The sequence below is a fragment of the Hyposmocoma kahamanoa genome, unplaced genomic scaffold (genome assembly GCF_003589595.1).
Source record: "Hyposmocoma kahamanoa isolate Upper Pololo Valley unplaced genomic scaffold, ASM358959v1 88, whole genome shotgun sequence".
NCBI classification, from domain to species: domain Eukaryota; kingdom Metazoa; phylum Arthropoda; class Insecta; order Lepidoptera; family Cosmopterigidae; genus Hyposmocoma; species Hyposmocoma kahamanoa.
Genome location: NW_020654466.1, coordinates 12,614,322 through 12,640,503, shown reverse-complemented (window position 1 = coordinate 12,640,503; position 26,182 = coordinate 12,614,322). Strand labels below are relative to the sequence as shown.

Here is a 26,182-nt window from a genome sequence, read left to right as displayed (position 1 = left end):
AAAAAACCGTAAAAAATCAGCTCAATCAACTATAAAACTAAATGTGAACTTTTCGAAAGTTGTTTTGGCCTGGGTGTTCTGAGTTATGCCCCGGAATAAATTCAATCGTTCGTGGTCCCAGGTTCGATTTCCAGTAGAACCAATTTGGGAAATGAACTTTTTTGAACGGATTCTGTTGCTCTGATACTTATGAGGAGTATGTACAGAGAGTTCCCTAGTTTCAAACCAGGTGATTGTCTTACAATAGAATACCAAGACCAGAACCATTTAGAAAAGTTAATTTGTTAAATTGATCCTACCGGTATCGAACCCGGGAACTTCTCATCCAGTGCCAACAGTGCAAACCGTTAGGCCATCAAGGTTGTACTATTTGTATTATTATGCATTGTTTGCATGTGAAAGCTACAAATTGATTTGTAAGTCAATGGTTAAAAGTAAAAAACGGCATTTTGACTTACAACAACTTACATGTGAGGTATCGATATATTTGACTTGTTCAGCTCTGTACGATGTTGTGTATGTGGAACGTTCATTGCCTCCTGACTATTGCGTCGGGTTGTATCGAGTTTATGGTTCGGCTAACATGACATAGCCAATGTTAGCAATAACCAGTTTATGCTTTATGCTACGTATCAGTGGCGAGGCGTGATAATTGTCGTTAGTAAAGCCGGAGCGCGACAAAATACAACGAAGTACTTTAACAAAAACTACGTACTTTTCCCGCTAAAAAGTTACACTAAGGACGGCTTGATTCGCGCTGTATTGGCTGAGATCCATCGTGAAGCTACAGGACTCTGTATTATCAAGGACTTACTACACGATTAATATTGAACATAAGTTTTTTAAAGTGAAAGTGGTGGGGTATGCGCGCTGTCTAGTAGTCTTTTGGTAATACGTGGAAAATTTTAGGCAAACCGGTGGGAGTCGAAGTGTATGGACGACAAGTTGACAAGTTTCATGTGTCTATAATTTCACCAGCACCCTTACCCTTCAAAACCAGAACACAGTAATGCTGATATGACTGCTTGGCGGCTACTAAAATTATTATAGTTATTATAGTATTTGAAATGCATAGAACATGTTTTATGGTTTCTAAAAAATTGGATAAAATCGAGCCCTTTTTATCCAAAATTAAGACGAGCTCACCGTGTAAAATTGAAACTTTTGAGTTAATATCGAAAATAGATATAACTTTTTTTATTTGTGTGGCGTGCGCTCTCAGGATTGTACTCATAAAGTTGGAAGAATGTGCATAAAATATTCGACTCAATCTTTCATAGATTCAAGTTCGCACAAAATGTAATTTTTTAACATTATATAATTCTGACTAGGGTCCGGTTATAGCTATGTTCCGGCACAGGATTAGGATTGCGTCTAGACAAAGAAACTTACCAAGAATAACTTCAGCAGCGTAAAACTTCATCTCCGCTTCATTAAAGACGCCGTGCTGCGAAAGGTGGTAGTGCAAGTCTCCGCCATTCATAAGGTCCAGAATAAAGCAGAGTTTGTCGGGCGTATGGAACGCGTACGTCATACATACGATGAAAGGGCAGTCGACCTGCAACAAATTAATTAAAACTTTATTATTATACACGGAGCGGGACGTAAATGGACAACTTCCATTACAGGGTTGTATAGTTATAATTCTTGTTTATTATTTGCATATTCGTTTCCAGAGTTCACTTGTATCTTCCTCGTCATACATACAAAGTAAATTTTATTTTAAAACTTAATCTGGTATGTGGAACATTTCTTTGCAGAAAAAGTAGAGTTGCCGTATTTTAGATCACGAACAGTAGTGTGGCTTATGTTATGTTTGTATGTGTAGAATACACGTAGAAAATAGTAAAAAGATCAAATTAAGACAAGGATAGGCAAATAAGTATAATTTAATTCCTTGGTTAATATTCTAGAAAAGTTCGTTTTCGTGGTCAGGTGGGATAAGAGGAACACCGAGGGATAAGGGACTTGAAGCCTTAACTCATAATCTAAAAGAGTTTAGCACTATAGTCTCCCAGTCGATAAACCAGCCAAATAAATTAGTTTTAACGATTTTAAAGAGATGTCGCTACGATGTTTCAAATACAAAAGGCGAAAAAAACAAATTTCTTGGTTGTGAAATCTTGAGAACACGAGGTATACATTACCTTTATAAGAAATACAAGGACTGTTTCTCTATCCCCATCTTTTGGGGGAACGGAAACGTTAGCACAATTCGCACGATTTCGGCATAAATATCGTAAGTATCGAATTTAGCGTAATTATTTTTAAAACATGTAAAGCTTATAAACAAAGGCAAGTTTAGTGTATTTCATAATTCTTATAAGACTTTATCTGTTCTTCCGAGAGAATTTCTTCAAAACATTTAAATCAAAATCAAGTACGTTCCACTCAACCCATCTGACCTTTGAAAATGTTGCCATTTCTGTTATAGAGATGATTTAACACAACATAAGCTTTAAATATCTACCTGATGAATTAATTGACGTATTTCCAGAACACATTCAACATATGTATTGGAACTGGAATAGAAATGTACACCGAAATTTGGCTCACAGTCGCATATGCCACACAAAATGTCAAATATAGCACGAGCCTTGAGCGAAATAGCACTAAATGCAATAAGTCGGCGTGCGCTAACGATGTATTATGGCAAACGGAAATATTCAACTGCGCAATGCAATGGACGCATTCCCTTTGTTTACTTGCCACTCGTGTCGCGGCGTGGAAACGGTTGTAATGGCGACCACTTATAATTCATTACATAACAATTATAATCGTAATGGATCGTGATAGTTTTACGTCAATGCGACACGGCTTTATAAACAAAATTGAAGGTTTGTACAACAATGACGCAAGAAGAGACGTTTCTGGGAAAATTGGTTTAATAGCTTGGGAGTTTTGAGTCGGAAAAATAATAAACTTTTCACACAACTTATTTACGACTATAGTTTTATTTCAAATGACACAGAGGTCAATCTTCCGCAGTTGAATTTTATTATCCATAAAGTTCAGAATGTTCGGTAGCGTTTGGATGCAGCGTGTGGAAGTTGTGCTTGGTAGAGATAAGTTGCAATCCTAGCAACCGCAAGGCACAGACAAATCGGCGCCGTCGGATGACGATCGTCAAACGGTCTACTGCATCATTGTAATTTAAACTTATTATTGAACCCCATATTATATCTAATCATATAACCACAATACGAGAATATGAAAACTATGCTAAACATATAGAGACGCCGTAAAAAGAACATAGATAGGAATGTATAAAAGTATGCTCGTAAATTGTAATCATCTGCGTGTTCGCCTAAAACATTCGATATAAATGTGCATTGAGTATGAACAAATCTATATTTTACAGCTTTAGAACAATCAACGAAAGTCTTAAGTATTACAATAACTGTTGCCTATTGCCGTATTGTCATATCAGGATAAATTGAGTAACAACTACGTAGAAATCTCACTCGCCAATAAAATCAGATGGCCGGCCATCTATAAGCAATAATAATAAACCATCGAGTCGTTCCTATAAACCCGAGTTTGCTTAACCGTAAACACAAAATAAAAACGTTTATTACTACGCAGCATAAAGTTTTGAAAACAAGGATACAAAAATTCATGAAACAAACTTGGACATCTACCACACAAAACGTAACTGACTGACAGTTTCTTGTTTCATAAACTTGCGGATTCCACTGGCCTTGAGTATCGTCCTTTATGGGTCACGGAAAATAAAATCGTATAACCGATACATTATTACTTCCGGGCTTCAATCCCCCGACAGTGTCTGCAATAGTCCAAAATGAAAATTCCATTCGAGCGGTAAAACAAAATGCAGCGGAAGCGGGTTATAGTACAACGGCAAATTGAGGGCGAACCAATTTGTTTCAGTCCAATTGGCTGGATACCGTTTATGTCCCCGATGCCATATCGCTCACTGCTTATACACATATCACGGGATAACCGCATTGTGGAATCAAAGCAGCCTGCAATCGATAAGCGATCAGATAGCCCATTTGATTTAGTATCTGATGTAGTATCAATAAAACGTAAATGTGCTCATTTTATTTATGATAACAATTCTTACGCAATCAAATATTCTGTATCCTAATTAAGATAGCCGTAAACTTGAAATACACAAATCTAATATATATTTTGGTCATAATATGCAGTCAGTACAAAAATAATAAGTCACAATACATCACACATAAGTTATCTGTGATATACCAATTAATATGCCTACATTATAGGGAACAATGGCTTCAGGTCGCCAATTAATTACAAGATGCGTGAGTAACTGAAAAGCGGCACGGTAAATGTATGTAAGAGCTATTTACTGTTCAGATAAATCACCCCGTTTTATGAAGTGTGTACGATTACAACCGGCGTAAGGCGTGAAATAAATTGCGATGAAGTTATCTCTTTTCTGCACGAATTCATTACAATGAATGTTGAACGTTGCTGACACGTCGTGAAGCAAAAATAAAGTTAGTCCGCACAGAGCAGAGCGTACCGAGGCTTACGAAATACATTTGGAGTAGCTCATCATAAGCATAGATATACATCACGGTTACAACACCCTTTACTCGCGGAGTTTGCGCACTACCGCGTATTCCTTAACCTATTTTGTACGCTACAATTCGGGCTGCGCTGCTCAAGAGCGAAATTTCTCCTGTATTTTGACTCCGGAGTTGTGTCATATATATTCATTGCAAACCATTGGTTTTCCACTTTACCGCTGTTTCTTGTTGGCAAAAATAATTTACGCCAGTGTTATTAGTGTTTATTATTTGTAGCTTAATGGCCCACGCAGCGTAATGGTAAAGCGGGGAATCCACGTCCCTTTCTTCAATAAAGAATCATTCGTAAAGAGAAGTAATACGCTCAGAACAGTAGTTACGCTTTATTTAGCGCCATTTGTCCGAAACTATGTTATTTTTGTTTATTTTGTTGACATTATTTGTTATTGACAAAATTGTGTAATAACAATAATGCATTCTTTCATTCCGATGCATTACCACGCACACTCTTATGTTATATACCACCTTTTAAATTGCATAATCCCGATATTAATTAAATTAATCTAAGGACAATTAAAAAAGCGATAACGTCGGCTGTAGCAGGTGTTCCAGATCTATACGATAAACAAAGCGCGGTGCCCTATTTGACCTGGGTCACGTATTTTTAAATACTTCCCAGCTTCGCGGTGGGATATATGAAGTTATTTCTTTCAAAAGCTTTTCGAGTTTAAATAATCAACGAGTTTTAACATTCTTTTATTTACTGTACCGCCTTTGTAGGACAAGATTTTTTAAAATTATTTGTAAGTGTTTGGAGTTCCGTGTTTTTTTAACGTTCAAAACTTTTGTTTCAAGAGTTTGTAACTGGGACTGAAACCTTCGGTTGACCAAGAAATACAATCCAAGCAATTGTTACGCATGACCAATCCCAAAGTTCAAGTTTCTCTGGCTTCCTACCACGAGTTATTAACAATTTAACCTTCAAAAAAAAATCGAAATAGGCTGCCTTTCTCTATTACTGGTTATGTAACTTGTTATAACTGGTTTTAATTTGTGTTACAAAAGTATTATATCTTCTGTAACGTACGTAATAAAAACAAATACAGGGCGGAAAAAATCAATGGGACATGAATGGGAAGTACCTTAAATGCTTGAAATAGCTCAGACTTAAGATAGTAAAGTCAGATGTAAAATGTTATTATTACGGTTCAGGCAAGCTTTTAAAAAATTCTGAGAATACAGTTGTTCATATTAAGAAATATAAAAGAATGTTTCCTTTAAGTAAAATAATAAGCATTTGCTTACTTCCCCTTTACGTTCCACTGATTTTTTCCACCTTTTTTACACACTTATCAAAGGAAATTAATCAATATCATTGTAGAGAACAGTCCAGTCGACTTGTTAAGATCTCAAAATCGTCTGTATATGTGTTTGCGACTTAGCATTTCTTTAAAAAGCTTCATTATCATATCCGTCATTTGTTTTAAAATAAGATGCACTTACCCCAGTACTGACTAGAGAGAGCATAATCCTCTCATTGAGAGCGAGTGTCTCGCCTTGCTTCATCTTGATACGTTTCTTATCGAGACACTTCATCGCGTACATCTTCCCTGTGTCCGCTTTCCGACACCCGTAAACCTGACATAAAATAAATAAAAATTTAAAAAGAAATTTCCAAAAAAAGAAATCAATATAAAAAGTGATTTGCGAAAATGCGTAACCGGCGAAATGTTTTTTAATGACGCGACAAAAGCGTTGATTGACATTGTTTAAGTATGTGTATCATTATCAACCCATTTGTACGTCCCGATGCTGGGTTGTCCCTATCTACCGACCCGAGAGATAAGGAGTTAGTTACAGGCTCCCCGGTAAGACGGTAGTAAGTACGGCGGGCGTCCGGGCCGAGCCCTCCGCTAGTGATACGCCTTCACGGGCGTTTCTGGCGGACCCGGACTAGGGTATGGACTCGCCGGGGTTTGTGGTTAGCTGCAGGGATGAACACCCCGGTAGTCTGTGGCCGAGTCGTCTTAGTAGCGGTCTAGACGAGGGCCTAATGGCGAGGAGACACGCGGGACACGTGATTTGCCCTTTAAGTCGTTAGCTATGTCCGGACATTATTGCAGGACATTGCTATCGGCGTCTAGTAGAGGATGAGCTAGACATCCTCCGGTCCCTCCAGTCGGTAAGAATTTGAGAACTACAGAGACACCGTTCGGCGTCGAGAAGTGGGCGTGCCTTACAGCTCCGCCATCAAAGAGGAGATTTGGTAGTCGGTTTAGAGTCCACAACTCAGTGGTGGCAACCGTTAGCGCGACGGGAAGTGGGCGTGTCTACAGCTCCGGTACCTATCTGACAAATAGGGAGAGTGCTGTATGTGCACCCGGGGCGGCTCACCTAAGGCCTTACAGAGAACCGGATGAAGTCCGTGCAAACGGGCTGATCTGGGGTTAGGACCTGACTTTGATGGTCCCTGCGCGTATACCCTAAGGGTCGGTAGAGATGGTCACTAAATCAAAACTAATGTAGAGAGATATGAGGCTGCTGGGTCTCCTCTCAGACGAGGTTTAGGTTTAGTCCATAGGCCGCCACGCTACTCAATGCGGGTTGGGCACATCACACGTTTTCCGAGTATTGTGAACCTTCTTCGACTTGCAAGTAAGACATAATTGCAAGTTGATATTTTCCATTATTTTTTGTGAAATTACTCCACTAGTTTGTTATAATTATTAATACAAAGATCGAACACTCGGAAAAAATGCCTTCGATTCGGCCGGATTCGAACCGACGTCTTCTAGCTTACCGTGCCAGACGCTATACCAAATATGAAAAAATAATTATAAAAAAATAATAATAACTATAAAAAAAGAAAAATAATTTTATTTAACATTCAAAGCAGGGCTACTGAACCTTTTTCTAGTCATGGAGGTCTCTCAAAATGTAAAAGAGCCCTTTTCGAAAAAATAAAAATTTAGGTTTAGCTTTTCCTAGCTTATATTGTTTGCGAATGAACTTTGCTTAATCACATATGAATATTTAGAGTCGTATTCTAGAACTTTACTCAATGCTCAAGTCAGGATTTGAGTATGGTTTAAAGCACTCGAAATCATACTCAAGTCCCTACCATTAGGGTCGTATTTCTAGTGCTTGAAATCATACTCAGATCCTGACTTGAGCATTGAGTACAGTTCTGGAATACGACCCTAGGTGTGACGGTTGCTGTTTCATTATGTTAGGTAGCTCGCCACGGACCCCTGGTGTTCATTACACGGACTCCTTAGAGATTCATGAACCACAGGTTAAGAAACCCTGATTTAAAGCAACAGTAAAAATAATTTTTGACGACCTCTGTGATAGAGTTTGTGGTACTGTCGTTGTTTCCGATTTCCATAACACAAGTGCTTTAGTTAGTTACTTAGGAATCAGAGCAACATTATTATCTGATGTTGTCTATATTTGTTTATAATACTTTGTTTTATTCGTCAAACCAACGAAATAACAATAATATCTAAGCGTTAACATACCTCGCCAAAGCCGCCTCGACCGATGATCCGATGCACACTAAAATCGTTCATTGTAAGCTGTATGTTTAATTCTAAGTTCTTCCATTGGCAAAACCTCGTGTATTTATCACTGCAATAAATGTACTCAAGTTATTTCTAAATTAATGTAAATCGTAGAGGTAATACAAAACATCTCATCAGTTGCCAAAATCATGTTGTTTAGTATGTCTATCTCGTTAAACTGTACAATTTATTATACAAAAATTATCAAATTTATATTCTCGTTTATAAGTGGATAACTAATTAACATGTATAAATGAAAATATTCTCATCAATAAGATTCAGTCAGCTTTATTTTATTTCATTTTTCAAATCGTGTTTTTATTAATTCCTTCATTTTTGAGTACGAGGTGTTGATGTAAAAAATCTATGTAAAGGCTGACTAGATTTTGGACTCTACTAATTTCTTCTACCGTCACGATGAGCATTGTTGCCGAAAAGCAACAAACTTAACCTTTATTTCTTTTTTATAAGTAATTTCACATGTGCCAGACCAACTTTGCTATTTCATTTCTGCCTGTTCCATTTTACAGTTAATCGAACCCGGTGTAAAGTAAAGCTCATAGAGACATCAAGCTTGTCGTGACATAATATAACACAAGACTTTCCTGCTGTCGTATCTCAAGTTATATCCTGCCTCCACTTTCCTTGAAAAATTAAGAAGTAAACTTTGTAAGAAACGTTACCTTTCTAAGAAATTTTTAAACGGTTCCCCTCGTAGATGTTGGAAAATTTCTTCAATGTAGGGCTGAAATATGAATATGAATTTAGTTGATGTATTAAAGGACTCCCCTAAAGTAAGAACTAAGTTAATGTTAAGGAAATATTAATACCTCAAATAGATTCGGTGGTACTTCGTGCTTCATTAAATATTTTTGTACATGTGCTACACATTCTTTAGAGTAGTCCTAGAACAAAGAATAGAGTGTTTAAGGTTTTATTTTACCTAAGGCTTTCGATTTATTGGGATACCCAAAACATGTCATGTTGTTGAGCTAACCGTAACAGTAACCTCGTAAAAAGGAAAACAAGACTTTATCTTAAAAAAAACAATGAGGAGAATATTGTGGTTATAACTTTGCGATGATATTAAAATAAATATTGCTTAACATTCACATTCCCACGATTGAAGCCAATCAGAAAATACGATTGACATCTGCAATTTTAACAAAAAAATTTTTAAACTGTCCGACCAGAAGGTCATATCAAATAACAGAGTTTTAAGTCGATAGCATCAAGGTAGAGCCGTGAAATGGTTCTCAAAGATCTTTAAAGAAAACGCTTACAATGACGTGTAAAGTTCACGGGTTCCAAGGATTCTTGCCCACAATTGTTTTCCTTATAGACTAGAGAACTAAGTGCTTATGGGTCAATTAAAAAGCAGGACGTTAATAAAAAAGTGGTCGACTATTAACGTCACTTGATGTAAGGATCTAAGTTTTCCTCAACGTCTGTATCTCAATTGTACCTCTCGCTATCTACAGTTTCCTAGTACACCTGAAATTTAAGTTAACGCTGATTGTTGCACTAGGAATAATTTAAAAAAGCATTTTTCCCAAATTGGAATCTTTGAACAAAAATAACCTAGTTGTTGTTACGTTCATTGTCGTAACCGAATTTATTTTTATAAAAAGGTGAAGTGGCGTGCAAACATCTGTGAAAGGATTTGACGAAATCTTCGCCTTTTATGTCGTATTAGAGACGGTGTGATACCTTATCGAGTGTGAGCTACTCGTAGCATTCGAATGATCCGAATTCGACTGCGCGCATATTGCAAACATCGCAATCGTGAAATGGTACTCTATGATTGCGAGTCGTGAGCAATGTGACATATTAAGTTGGAACAACGTCTGCAAAATAAGATGTTTAAAATTTTCAAATGGCATTAGAACACGGCATAACGTCTATTAGAAAACAAAAAGTAAAGTGTCGCGTGTATGTACGGACAACGGCACCTCAGACTACACATTTTTGTTCGAAAATCGCCTCCATTGCAACGGAACAAGATACGTCAATATGTACCTTGATGTACTGGCGTGTGTACATATGCCACACTTCTACAGATACGAGTATTTGTAGACAACATACAAAATCAGAAGCGTGCGTATAATAACCACTATTGCCTACCAATCTTCATGAACTAGTGCCCAAGCAATCTTATTTGACAAGATTCCCGCATCAGACATCGCGGCCGTAAAGGGATTGAACGTCTGCCTTTTATAGGGCGGCGATTGCCACGAAATAAATTACATGTAGGCGATTGTATTTTCCTCCGTGTGAGTAAAAGATAAGAGAATCATAGCAATCCAATACAAAGTAGCATTACTATTGATATTCCCACTTCATTATACTTGTGACGATATAGTTATGAATTAGCATATAAAGTATTTTACCGCGCGAGCAAAGTTGCAAGAGACTGTAAGTAGGCCATAAAGTAATTGATGAGTTTATATGATAATCTCGGTAATGAATAAATTGTTATTGATGTAGACGTATAACAACATAAATGTTGAAGTAACATTAATCTAACCAGCATTTGCTTTGCAAGTGCGAGTAGCTAATGTGAAATGGGTTTTATTACAACTGACAGTTTCGCGAGTCGAGTTTAGAGAGGCTTCGTGATTGGAGGTTCAAGTTACTGGGTTTGGTGCCAAGTGTCCGCTAACGAGTGCTCGTTACTTACACAAACGAGTCTCGGTCGGGTGCAACGTTCATGGTCATTGATTTACTTGTACAGATACGGGGGATACGGGATGCTTTGTGACTACAACAAACAATTTGAAACGTCTTCAATTGTTTTCGTCTTAAATCTTGATAGAAACAGAGCGAAATGCGCAATGCGTTCCATGGTATTTGGCGTCGGTTCTGTTACCCGGAATTTTACAACTGGTTCTAGAACAGTTTTTATTTATTTCAGTATATAGTACTAACGACGAATGACGAATAAGAAACTCTCCGATTACTACCACCGGTACACAAGCCCAAGGACTCAACGGAAAATACCCGTAGTATAGCTTTTATTCAATTGCACTTAAGATTTATAGAACCGAAAAGTGAACTCAAGCAACTGACGCAGTTTATAGTCTTAACGTTTGCTACGGCTAAGTGGAAGGCAGAAGAGATGGCTAATTCTGTGGGAGCAACTCGCAACCGATTTCACGAGCCTGTAAATTTGGAATGAGATCGTATAAAGAGAAAACTATTATTTTTACGACTTCTACAGGAAATGAAAAAGAATTAAAGATCAATATACGTATTCACAAAGAATTTAAAGTTTACAAATTTAATATTTCTTTATATAAAAGAATACATATTCGTCGTAAAATTGGTTACATATTTTCATCTACTCTCGTTTTAAAACAAACTCCCAGTTCTGTAATTTGGTTTGCGGTGTAGTAAACTAGGAGAAATACGTCGTCGAACTGGATCAAAGCTGAAATAATTCTAGGAATAAAGGCCACAGCGGAGCTTGCAAATATGTAGTTAGCTGATAGCGATTTAAAACTTATAGGTATGTTGTTAGAACTTCCAAACAAAAACCGCAAACATTACAGAGGATTTCCTTTTAAAATTTATATTAAACACGATTTAAGTTATTAACATTACATAAAATATTAAGTTTATTGTGAACTGCAATCGGCCATATTTAAGTGGATTATGGCATCTTTAGCTTTTGTAGGCACTTTTATAAGCGTACCTCATGACAATTAGCACAAAGTTACTGAAATGCAAAAAATGGATTGTATATACAAATTTTGAAGGCTGATTTCACATCACATGTACTTCATATTCGCACACTGGGTTTTACCTATTCTTAAAGTAATGCATCCAAATTAACATCCCTGATATGAAATTTAATATGAATAGAAAGTTTTGCCATCTCCTGAATAATCACTCTTTATAAAATACGAGTTTGATTGAGAGAGTAAAGGCATCGGTATGTCAATGCTTTACGTCGTGCATGAACGGTAAAAACGAACTATTATGGCGAGGTTTTAGTGTCTATTTTTACTATGTCCATAGGATATATCTTTGGTCTATGTATCGTTATATCTATGACTTCTCTTTCAGGTCATCCAATTCCGATAGTAATTTATCTTGTCTATTTTTTTTTATTAAATGGACTTGCTCTTGACCACTACCTAGCTCTGGAGCAAAGATAAGATCAACGATGGTCCGAGCTCTCCCAGAAGATGCATACTCAATCGCACCTTAAAGATACCCGGGTTGTATGAGTTCGGAAACACAGTCGCAGGCAGAGAGTACCGTTCCTGGGTTATGCACATAATAAAATTGACTTGTGAACAGAAAAAGTATTTTTTTTTATAAAACGTAATTTTGAGAGATCCACGGTGCGATGGAACGAGCAATGCTTGGGGTTTCTTTTATAGACTGAAATCGTACGAAAAAATGTCAGAAAACTAAAGTAACCGTCATAGCTTGTAAAAGCTGAAGTGATAGTGAGCCGGTCATGTCTGCGGTCATGGCCGAAGGAGCAGACCTGATCTAGAGTAGCGACCACGTCTATGCAAACGTAACGCCCAGCGGCAAGATGGTCGATCGACCTGATGAAAGTGGCCGGCAATGGTTGTATGCGCATGGCACAAGACTGAGAAATTTCAAAGCCGGAAGAAGTGGTGGTCTCGAAACGCAGTAACTGTTTTGACGAAATATTTTTTTAACGAAATAATTTTTTTTTTATATAACGTTCTTATATTTTGAATTTAAGTCATGTAACTCTATTTTTAGCGCTGCGAACGTGCTATAATCTTATCGTCTGACGAATTTGACACACGTATCGGATACGCTAATATAATACAGTAGCAAATAAATGTGGATTAAATGAAAATCCATTATGAATCAGCTTGACGTTGGATAATAATTTTAGGAAAAATCAAAGTGGGTTTCAGATTTTAGGGAAAATAGAATATTTTTATTACTAAAAAAAACATATACTTACATGTGAATGTGCTAATAGTTCCTTCATAATAAAATTGTCATAAATATCTCTCGCTATCCGCCGTCTCTCTTCTACGCATTCCTGTTTTTCGAATAATTTTATCTGTGGAAAACAAAAACATTTCTATAATTGTTCACAAAGTTTTATTGGTTGTTCTTTACAATTCAAAGAGGTTTATCACATTTTTTGATAACGCCTACATTAAAGGCGCTTATAATATCACGTCATGCGGGCCTACTTTGATTGGCTGCCCATGACATGATAAGCATCCTACCAACTGAGGACGATGTTACTGATTGGTAGGAAAACGGATTTTCATGACTCACTTCTGATGAATATTATGAGTACATTCATTAGAAATATTTATTTAAATGTTATTGAGAGACAATTTTGCAAACAATTCTTAGCATATTATAGTCTCGCGAGCTGTTTTTTCCACTGTAAATGCTAAATAAATTTGACATTTCAATAATAATGCGTATTATTTATCTTATGCAATATATCACTAGCTTATTGTAGACTGGTTCGAAACATGTCGAATAATTCTGTCTATTCGTGATCTATTCGTTAGTTTAGTTGATATGTCTGAGTGTCACGATGCTTTCCTATTTAAAATACTACGATTTTGAACTATGTCGTTATATCTTGAACTGTTCGTAGCTGTATGCTTAGTTCAAAATCGCAGTATTCTGCAATACTGCTTTATTGTATAAAGGCAGCGATGTAACGAAAGGCAGTTGGAGATAATTAACATTCCCCACATTACATACGAACTCAACACTTCACAGGTACGATTAAAAATTTATGGAAATAACAAACCATTTTGCCCAATTAATAGTCAATTCTGGTAAATCTATTACGAAGTAGTAGATAAAAAAATTTACGGAAATTACTTGTTACAGCTGGCGTGCCGACTGCACATAAACTGCATTCCTGCAGCCATAGTGTATTATAATAGTGGTGCAGATCGTGTGACTATGCATAAGGACACATCTTTTTGACTATGACGACATGGCAAAATGAATTTAACGACAAAATACATCAAAAACAAAAAAATCTGTAAAATTGATTTTAATTTTGAATATGTGAATAATTATTATATTAAATCATGTAGATTAAGAAAACCTAAGAACTCGATACGTAGATTAATTTATTTGTATTTACCATAATTATAATTAACTTTGAAATTGTCAGCATTGAATGTATATTGCATTAGAAATGTACAATGTTTACCTCTTCATAAAATTTTAATTGTGGCACAGGCTCCTCTGACGTCTGTTCACAGAATTCCTTAAATAATAAATAACCTGAAACAAACAAAAAAAACACGTTAAAGTTATACTCTATTCATTTGTACGATTAAGGGAGAAACACACTATTAAAGCGGCTTGAGCCGGTCAGAAAAAATATTATGTCTATGCAGTAAGAGCGAAAAAGGCTTAGTAGAAACGATTTAGTAGCTTTATTAGTATAAGTAGGCTATATTAAAGACAGCAGCAGTAGAGCTCCTTGTGAAAGAGTTCGTCCAGAGAGGTACTGCCATCTTACATATTTCTGCCGCCAAGCAGTAATGTGGTTAAGGGTGCTGGTGAAATTACAGGCACAGGGGACTTGTCAACTTACATCTCAGGGTTAGCGGGCAGTGGCAATGCCCCTCCGACCTTTGTGGTTTAACGCTTTGAGTGGCATTGCAACTGCTATAAGCAGGCGTGTCGCTTACCACCAGGTCCTCGACTTATTGGTCTCGCGTCATTTAGTATTATAAAAAAAAAGTTGCGCGTTTTGCTTCTATGAACAGTCATACTGCCGACGAGAAACGCAAAACGTCTTTTTGACGATTTTATTGAATGAACATAAAACACTTTCTGACCGGCTTAATGCAATTCCGCTTCGATAAATATGGAGAGATTTAATCTTGTATAAACAAGATCAAATAAAAAAAAATTTTTTTCACGCTGGTGATCTTTCAAAGATTTATTAAAAGCAACTATTTTGAATGGGTGTCGAATTGTAATTTCAACTATCGTCAACCTTCCGAGTACGAACCTTCGGAGTACGAATTCGAATTACATGTACGAGTAAAAATGTTTTTGAATTGGGAATTTCATTTCCATAGTCATCACTGCTAAAAACAGGAATCCTATGAAGAGAGGATCAAAGCCTTGTCTAACGTAAAGGTTCAAAACTTCACATAACTCCGAAGAGTCGTGAAAACCTTTCCGAAATCAAAATCAGAAGTTATTTTACCACGATTGTAGCAACTAAAGAAGCCAATTATAAGTAGAAAACCAAACTGCACATGTACCAAAAATTACTTAGTAGTGGAATTTTAAATGTCTATTGCCATCAAAGTACTTTTACTAGGCAAACTTTTACCTAATTTCACGGATCATGAAAATGAACCTCACAGACTTCCATGCCAACATTTAAGCATAAGTATTATACATTATTCGAAGTTATAGTCTAATAACGGCTTATATTTCGAAGCATTACGTGTTTATGTTTATGAAAATGATCAATAAATTATGGAGTTAATGAACCAGTTTCATTCCTCTTCACAGTGTTAAGTATCGTTATGAATAGAGTTCTGCGAACTACAACATTCTCGTTCTGACGTATGACGTATCTTTGGGATTGAACGAAGTAAGCCCGTACCGAGAGTATTGTTCTAAATAACCACCACTACCATGACCACTGATAATAGGTTTATTCCCGACGTGTCCATCTAATATCGGTTTTTTATTTGGAGACTACGTAATAGATCTATTATTACTGACATTCGAAAAGGTCAATCGTTGTATTTTGTTTCATTGGAGATAATAACATTACGGGTATATTTTTTAAAGATAAGCGATGCGCTTTCAATTATGTACTAACATAATTTCACACCGATTACCTCTTCAACGCTAAATTGTGCAATAGTAGATTAACTCCAATCCTAATTAAATAATATGCCATCTTAAGTTCTTTGATAAAGTAAGAAAGGACAGTATAATAATTACAATGTAAGGACGCATTGATTTAATTAATGTTTAAAAAGCTACAATTAAGTGTTCATGTACAAAAACTTATATTATCATCTTCAGCTGTTACGTAATCGCAATTTTTCATGCGAGATTATTCTAGAACAACCTAATTGTAATGGTTTCATTAAATTACGTCAAATTTGGTCTTCAATGTCATTCGGCATTATACTTGTGACCGAGTACAAATATTACGCACGTTTCTCGTTAAAATTGACGTAAATATCATTCTCATTATACAGGCTGTTAATATAATTGCACACACGCACTTATATTTCTGTTCCTATTGCATAATTTAACATAATTATTTAAATAATTCATTGTTTATTTTAAATTTTGCCTGAGCAACATTGCGTAGTGTTGAGTAGTGTTATTAATTTCTTACGGAGGTAGAGGCTTGGCGACTAAAAATCCAGGATCAATCTAGTTCAGGCACCAGTCTCTGCATTGATATATTGCAAAAGAATGTATGTATAAAGTGTAAAACTCCATAGAGAAAATGAGGATTGTTACTATTATAATTGCTCTATATTCGAATGAAGGAAATTCGAAACGAAATTGCGAGATTTAATTAAAAATTTACCATGAGGTTTTCGGTGAAGGACAACATCATGAGAAAATCTATACAAATCTGCAAAGCAATTTAATGATGTGTGTAAAATTCCCAATCCACGTTGGGCGCGCGTGGAAACTACAGCTCAAGTCCTCTCATTGTGAGAGGCCTGTGCTCAGCAGTGGGACTATATATAAGCTAACTATTATTATTATTAATACAAACGACTTTACTAAAAAGATATCAGTTTTCTTTTCGAATGTACCTATCAGTATTACCTAAACAGTCTGTATAAAAATATCTATGATATCTACGTTACGCTTATTTTGTAATTGTCTAGTAGTTTAACAGTTTAGGCTGTACATTACTTAAACTGCCTCCGTGGCCGAACGGTTACCATGCCGGCCGGACTGCCACGCAGAGGTCCCAGGTTCGATTCCCGGGTCGGGAGAAATATTTGTATGGCCTACATTTATTTCTCTCGTGAGTTTGGGTGTAATTTCTGGTTGTCTATGTGTGTGTCCATGGCACCAGCGACACAGGGTTTCCCTAGTGCGGGGCCATGTTGAGTGTGTGCGTTATTAATATTATTATTATTACAACATTAATTTAGAGTCGTATAATGTAGCTTTCCTGTTTGTAGTTCTATTTTCTTGAAATGAATTATACCCCAATCAAAACATATAATTAAAACATTAAAAAAATTAAACAAGCAAGAAATACAATTTTACACTCATCTGAGTATAAAAAATATCAACAAAAAATACGAACAACCACTTAAACAAATTGTAATTTATAATGTATCAAAATTGGTTTTCGTAAGATTTATCGTTCGATTAACAAATTGGTAAGATGCTCATAATTATATATTATTATGATTTTACAACTATGAGACGTAAATCAGAGCCACTTAACCAAATCACAGATTATTTTAATTATATGTTTTTGTTTTGTAACTCATATGTGTTTTTATTTATGCGTTCTCCCACAACAGCACTTCAAGCTATACACTTTTGTTCGAATATCGCCTCTATAGCAACGGAACAAGATCCGTCAGAGTGTATCTTGATGTGCAGCTCTGTACATTTTGTTTAATAGCAACACTTCTCGCTAGCAATGAAGGATAACATTGCGATGAAATTTGCATATCGAAGACAGTTCACGTGGTCTTGGTAATCGTGTGAAGTCCCTAAACGGTTTTGGATCAGCGTGGTGTCTAATAGCTAAATGCTTAGAGGAGATTCATGCCTGGTAGTGGGACAGTTGCGAACGCAACAGAACTGTTGTGATCTTAACTCCTGTTCGAAGCAGTAACAAAACCCTCGTCAAGAGCACATCGTGTATGTTCGAGAGGTTCGAGTTTGCACCAATCAACTAACACCACATAAATGTTATCCCCACCATTAACGTATTTTTTGTACAAACTAACAGAGGTCAAAAAGACCGTTTCTTTTTTAATTTGTTCTTTCTTAATAAGCATCTGCTGTTAACGATCAACGGCATTATTCCTGTGAACTAGCTACTGATTGCCATTTTTGTTTATGATAACAAGTGATGGGCCGCACAAGTCAGAAAGAGTAATTTCAAAAGTGCCTGTAATTTCACCAGTACCCTTACCCTTCAAAACAGAAACAAAGTGTTACTGGTCACATAACTGCTTGGCGGCAGAAATAGGTAAGGTGGCAGTACTTCCCTGGACGAACTCTTTCACAAGCACTACTGCTGCTAAAAATATGCTACAGTAAACTATAAATCGTATTTGATCCAACGAGCTCGTCGACATACTCTACATCTTCACCTGAGTCCGACGACTCAGTAGTCGCCGGACTCAGGACTCACTATAAGCTCAGTGGTTTATAATGTATTTAAAAAAATAAGTGTTTTGTCTTAGAATAATAACGCATAGAAACCTAGTCCGCACACGCTAAGTGAGGCAAATTGAAGCGCGCCCAATGGGCCTACACGAGCGGGCGGGCCTTCAGTGCTCAAGGTCAACTTGCAACGCGAACAGCTCCAGAATTTTAGCTAAAAATGACGAAATGTGCTGTAAATGAGTGTAAAAATACGTCAAAACATAAAATAGATACTAACATCACATACCACAAGGAACTAACGCGTTTCAACTTGTATTTTTATATAAATATTCACTAAAACCGAAAATTAACCTACTACTAAAACTAGCCTACACGAATTTGATTTTTGCCTCACTTGTGACAGTTCGTTTGATATGAAACTATCATTCTATGCGTTATTATTCTAAGTGTTTTGTATAATTTGATTTCATAGGTCAAGTACGAATATTCTCGAATCTACTTTAATTAAAAAGCTAATAAGTTTGTAAAGCAAAATGTTTCAAACACAATACATTGATCTGCGTTTGTTTCGGGTCCTTGTATGTGACTATTTTGTTATTTATTTCAATAATGTATTGTGGTAAAAAACACACCGCTCTCTGGGGTGGAGTAAGAAGGGCATTTCTTATTTGGTGGATAGCGGTGATGTTTATCGTTCCTGTTTTAGATAAGCCGGGATTAAGACTCTTTCGGGAGATATTTACCTACATGCCACTACTGCGAGGAACTTTCACCTAAATAAACCCTTATTGGCATCTTAACACAGATGATCTCGACATACGGACATTTTTAATGACATTTGCTGTCTTTATATCGCTATTGAATCTTCGGTAAACAATAAACAATACTAGGCTATTCAAAACAATAAAAGAGGCAACAATACTTTATACATACTACAATAACTTGACAGTGAATCGTTTACCAAACAACGAATACCAATAGCATTATTTACACTTACACGACCTTTACAGTTTACAGAACTGTTTATGAACTGTGTTCCAATAAGTCTGTGGTATTTTCTCAGTTTGCAGTCTAATTAGATTGTAGTAATGAAAAGAGATAATTAATTATTACAATAAGCAAGTTTCAAGATGGCCTCGGCGTTACAGCGGTGTTAATTTTGTACACTAGATTAGGAGGTCGCGGGTTCGATTCGCGGTAGGACCAATTTGGGAAAATAACTTTTCCTGTACGTGAACTATAGCCCTTACTTAGCAGCTAGCCAAATTAGTCTTTACTTGGCTACACTAGTAACGTCCTCGGATTGGATCTCGAAAGTGAGTTCGACCATAGTTTTAACAAACTTTTCTGGAAGATGGTAACATTGCATACAGAAATGGAAAAGGTAGGAGAGTACATCGCATATATGTATAGTGGGTATGTAAGTGCTCACCCGTCATGGACCTGTGACTTAGCCCGCTTAAACCTCTTTAGTAGTCTACAAACCTACTCACGACGAGACGCGGCGATTTTCCATGCCACAACATGAGTTTTAACTTCTCAAGTTACATTGACATGTGTAACTACACATAGTTAATGATAATTCATGATCATTATCAATTAAAAAAAACACAAACAACAACACAAAAGAAGAAAAAATTTATTATAAAATGACTCCTGTATTTGTGTTTAACCAAAACTCCAATATTTTTTTAAGATTTTTCTGTAAAAACTTGAACCCACTTTTTTTTTTCTTTTTTATTTTATACAATTGGTAAGCGAAACGTCTGTCCATAACAGTTGCAGTGTCACTCCGAGCTTTAAGTCAGATCTGAGGGCACTGCCACTGCGCCCGATACCCTGAGACTTAAGTTGACAAGTCCCATGCGCCTGTAATTTCACCAGCACCCATAGACGTAACATCTAAATGGTAAACGTATAATCTATATGATACGTCAATGCTAGCACCTTTACCCTTCGAAATCGGAACGTAGTAAAGCTAAGTATGGTGGCAGTACTTTCCAGGAAAGTACAAACAAAACAAACTCTTTCACAACCAGGTCTACTGTTACTAAAATTTATACTTATTATTTGCGCGGCAAAAGTAGTACAGAGCGAATCAATCTAGCCCACATCACGCGGCTTGCCTACAGAAACGCCAGACAAGCTCACTCATACAAATTGTTTAAGTAGTAGTTCCAACACACAAACTTTTTATATTTAGTCTTAAGACAGTACATCAACGCCACGGGGCTGTCTTTTGCCTTACGCGGTTAACCAATTGATGCCTTACTCCTTTGTAGCTTATTGCGACACTAAAGACATGGGAAAATTCCTACACGTGATCGGGGACCACACAACATGTTAAGTATATAATATGATCTTACAATATCGTGTCAAAAATTTTTTACTACGTCTTGGACTTCCGATACATATGACACACACAGTTGTTTAGGATTGCCAACGAAAAATTTATTTATATTTATCATAATAAATCTGTTTATTTTGCGAGTGTCAGATCAATGGAGGCTCAAGTACGCGCCGCGCACGCTCAACGATTAGCATTCAAGTCGCGTTGATCATTTCTGTCGAGGAAATATTAAAATAGATGTTAGTCCCCGAGGGTACATGCGACTATGACATGAATATATAAAACTGTCATCAGTGGGGTCTTGATACTTAGAAGCGTGGAGTTTATTGTAACTTCTATGTCACTAAGGATCAACGTCCTTTTCGAAGTGAATCACATGGTCAGTCAGCTACTTAAAAATGGTTTTATTAGCTTCGTTCCCTTCCGCCTATATTCAATTTGCTCTTTACACAGCATTGTTTTCTAAATTATTAAAGGGGATCTTACAATGAGATCCAGAGAAAAAAGCATACAGCAAAGAAATTGGTTGCCTACATCACCATGGATTTAACTCGTGAAAATTTTCGTAGTATGATTTTCTACGACTTAAAGTGTAATTTAACAGCTCAGCGGACCTTCGCTCAGCTTCAAACTGCTTTTGGCGATGAAGCACCACGCAAGACGACTATTTATAGCTGATTTGCAGAATTCAAACGCGGTCGTGTGAATCTTAGTGACGAAAATTCGTTCACAGCGGTGGACGGGCGACCATCACGAAATCGGGATGGTCGCCCGTCCATTGTTGTGAACAACAAAAACATCGATGCTGTGCGCCGTATGACCAAAACAGACAGGCATGTGACATACCATGAGATTCGGGCATCTTTAGGCATAGGCATGAGATAAAAATACAAACAATACTACACAAATATTTGGGTGTGAAAAAGCTGTGCTCTCGGTGGATCCCACACAATTTGACTGCGGCTTAAAAAACGGATCGCGTCACTTGGTGCAATGCCATGCTTAGCAGATTCAAAGAAGGGGCGTCAATATTTTCAAAATTGGTTCATTCGTATGAAAAAGTGCGTTAACGCTAACGGAGAATATTTTGAGAAACAATAAATTCATTTCTGTCCATTTAAAGTATTTTTTTCTTATTTATTCCGGAAACTTATAGTGCGCCCCACCTATCTGCATACATGCAAAAATGTGCGTAAAGTAGCAGGGTCATTTAAAAAAAAAAGGTCGTCCATCGCTTTCAAGTACGTGGTCAGAGCGGCAACATAACGAAAATTTTAACGCGAATCTGTTATCTATATTTTTTTAATAGAATCCCAATAATTGCCGTGTTCATTGAGTATTCATATATTATATAATAATACATCATATTTTTCATTAATTAACTAACTAGAATAATCCCGAATTTTTATCTACAAAATAATTATTTAGAAGCACCTAAAATGTTGTATTTTCGAAAGGTTTACAAATAAGGTAACCAAGGCATTTGAAAATGCGGTGTCCAATTTTACCATTACTTAATAATTATATTCACTACATATTTATCGGCAATACAAATTGAAATTTCGAGAATCTTTGTTTACTATATTACCTACATCTCATTATATTGATATAATAAATCTGTATTATATATTACTCTGCACTAAATAAATGAAGAAAACAATATCTGAATGAGTCTCAATCTTTTTTTATTTACCTCGTTCGTCTTTCGGAAAACGAAATATACTCCTCTCTGTATCCCGTTTAGATGCTATAAACAGCCGTACACAGCACAACCATGACCATTATAAATAGTAACGTAAATATAAATGAAAAGGAATAAATGAAAACTATATTCAAATATCAAAGCGCCTTAGCGTGAAAACGGCTCGCCGACAACATTGTTGCCATTCAGTCAATCTGACCGTCAATGAGCGAGGCGTGGTGCGGTATCTAAAGCTAGGGAGGGGTGGTGTCCATTCTCGTTACTTTTTCGTTCTCTGCCATGACCGTGGAGCGTGTAACTGTTCCGAAATATGGAAAATAAAAAGAACTCATACCGTGGTAAGAAACCTGTAATTCATGACAATCATTTAGTGAATTACCATGAGAGCCTTAAAATCTATACAGTAAAGTTTTACAAACAGGGTATAACGCCATAAGTGTAACTTTTGTACCAAAATTTTATTTTATAGTCCAAGACTTCTTGATTTTGGCTAAGTCGTTCATTCTCATGGGCATTTTAAATACCAAAATATGTAACATTACACACTTTGTGCATAAATTCGAAAAGCTTAATGCTACTATTTGATGGGCCCTGACCAAACATATAGATAGAAACAGTAAGTATACCACGGTTATGTCAATGCGGCCCCGATAGAGATGTTTATTTTAATATCTTTGAGATCTACGCCTGCGCAAGATTTTATATGATTTATTGATATTCTGCAAGCTATTCAGTTCAGACAAATCACATGCGTATGAGTCACATTCTGTGAATGAAATCTGTATTTACAATATATACCAAATAAAACTGAAATTCATGCGCCCGACAGATGACATACAGGCAACATTTTACAGGCTAATACTGCAATCCCTTCGACAGCAGTTAACTAGACTATTTTGATATCAATTACATATTTATGTATTTTTATATATTACAATTATATGTGCCTCATTACGCCTCATGTAACCGTTTTGAAACATCGGTTTCGGAAATGTCAAACCCTTGGTCTCAAAATCTTGGTCTTGCAATAATGCAAGGTCTTGACCACCTAATTGGACCAACACCAAGACTGACCTTGCAAGAGTTGGGCAAGAACAAGACTGAGTCTGTGACTTTCTTGCTTCTCGCAGTTACATCAAACAGTTAAGTTTTTATGCAATGTATGCATGCATTGACTTACAAATAAATAGACGACGGGTCTAATACAAAAACCACGAAAAAAATGTCCCAAGTCAACCTACTTAAACGTATGACATGTAAAGGAATATGAAAAAGCTAAAACGTTGAATTTAAATTGTAATGTCATCGCAGTACTGTCTAATTTTGCTTTGCTGGTTATGTACATATCCGATTGTCTGAAATGAGCCATGCAAACAAATTTGTATATTTTCGGGATAAAATGTTAATAGTGAGCAAAGTATAGGATCTCGAGGAAAACTGAAATAAGGTATGTACCGATGTTTCGATTTTTTTTAATTCAAATTCAACGTGAAGCCGAATTTTCATAATCCTGAAAACCGATGCATAATAAAACCGTTATGCTTTAGGGAGTTTTGGATGCTTATTACAAAGAAAAGACTAAGTTAGCTTAGGTTTGTTTTGTAATATTCTAAAAAAAAACCTAAAAAAATACTTTCGGGATTATGGCAATTCATGCAAACGTTATTTCGGGCAAATGAGTACAACAATATTTGAAAGTATTACTAACATGTATTAAAAAATATTTTAACAATAACATTAGCATCAAAGAGACTCTATGAAATTTTTGTTCTAAATATTTCAAACGGTTGTGTTTGAAACAATTGAAATTAACATGTTGGGTCTCGTTCAGTCTTCTACGCAAGCTATGAGTCGGAAAGAGACAGTCAGCTATTTGATTATTTTGATTGCTTTTGTAATTTATATTTACGATTAATTTAAATATAAATTAAATACTATATATACTAGTGCATAAAATAAAACTTTTAAATGATAACTATGATAACACAATGTAGTACTTACTGAAAATATGATATACCATCCTGTTTTTCACTTTAGTTGAGTAATTTTTACAAGGTTTTGCTACACAATACGGCATCATTGACAAGCGCGCTGTCAGTCGAACAAACGAAGACTAAAGCGTGAATGACGCTCTGTATACGATTTTAACGCCCTATAAGTTCGGACACTTTTTAGCGCGGATCCGACGTCCATATAATCGTAAGTCAATGAATGTATGCTTAAAATTATAATTAACCAATATTGTCGTAAAATGGTCGTTTTTAAATACATAACAATGAGAAAACCACAGACCACATAAATGAAAACGCACACGAACACACACTAAATCATCATTTTATAAAAAGATAAAGATCTAACATATCGGATCCGATCCGGTGTTTTTTGTGTCTGTATTAAAAGGCAATTTTAGCGCAAATTGTGCACAGATGATAAGAATTTATTTTATATCAAATTAGAGCTAAAGTTGTTTGTTATCATAAATTCCATCACCAGCCGAGTGATCTTCCCTCACAATTTGTTCTACAATAAATTCAAAACGTATGAAAGTGCAATTGTGAGTTAAAAAATAACTAAACGTTAATCGAGTACTTAAGCATCCGCTTGCTACACATGGGGAATAAAAGTATTTTTTGGATCTAATATAGATACAACATAACTGGCTGATGACTTTACCATCTTAGTTAGCCGTGACCATGGGGAATTGTAAAGGGCTGTAAAGTTGGTTTGTCTAAAAAAAATAAAATGTACGCGATTTAGGAAATTTTTTATTCATTTCCCATAAATGTTACTCATCATCAACTTATGTACATACCACCGTTGGGTAGGGGTCTCTTCTTAATGAGGCTTCAATGGTCCTTTGCAGGTTGGTTTAATTGTCATCTTTCACTGTTATTATCACAATAAGCGATCTATTGACCTATACAGGTACCATCTACAGAAGAATACAAAAACAGAAGAAAGCATTTGGATCAATTCAGTACAATGTCCTACACGTAGAAAGATTCAATTCAACATGCCCATCGAAAAGTTATTTGTTGTACGTCAGAGTGGACCGCAAATTGTGTTCGGTCTCGAACTCAAGAGCGCCGTAATATAGAGGTTACGAACTACGAATCGGATATTGGTTTGAATCACAATGACATTACGTCTGTTTTAAAACGACATTATTCGACACAACATACTGGATAAAATAAAAAAGACCGATCATACTGATAATGGAATACCATGGAATAACAAAGAACTTTCGCTGAAAAATTATTGAAAGAAAACCATAATGAACAAAAATTATTTTTGTAAACTCAAGAAGTTTTTATTTTTGGTAATGACATAATTAGTACGATCAACAGGCCAAATATGGTCGCACAGCATACAATGAATGAATCAATGAAATTTATTTACTTAAAATATGGTTTACAATAGGTGGTACAAGTATACATAATAAAACAGTACTCATATTTTACCGCTATCGGCATGCAAATCTATGAATGTCAACATATTGGCAGCTAAACAATTCTAAAGCAAGTCCTATCATGCATAAAGATAATATATTATAATAGTAAGTTATTGCCATGTCATGAAGATGTCAAAAAATATAGATACATTTCTTATCAAATAAGTTAAGTGGTCAAATTTATTGAGAATTATATGTAAAGAAGTCATTAATTGAATAGAATTGGTTTTCTCTTAGCCATGACATCAG

The 26,182-nt window shown here is 36.0% G+C and overlaps 1 protein-coding gene across 2 annotated transcripts in view; it reads right to left on the bottom strand.

The window, feature by feature from the left end:
- Positions 1–26,182, bottom strand: part of LOC113235773 (G protein-coupled receptor kinase 1) — an 87,969-nt gene that overhangs the window by 13,485 nt on the left and 48,302 nt on the right. For both annotated transcript variants that reach the window (XM_026471669.1, XM_026471670.1), the window contains exons 3-9: positions 14,274–14,347; positions 13,041–13,142; positions 8,914–8,988; positions 8,767–8,828; positions 8,042–8,150; positions 6,024–6,158; positions 1,393–1,558 (exon numbers count right to left, since the gene is read on the bottom strand). In XM_026471669.1, coding sequence (XP_026327454.1) covers positions 1,393–1,558; positions 6,024–6,158; positions 8,042–8,150; positions 8,767–8,828; positions 8,914–8,988; positions 13,041–13,142; positions 14,274–14,347 — 723 coding nt within the window. The remainder of the gene's footprint in view (positions 1–1,392; positions 1,559–6,023; positions 6,159–8,041; positions 8,151–8,766; positions 8,829–8,913; positions 8,989–13,040; positions 13,143–14,273; positions 14,348–26,182) is intronic.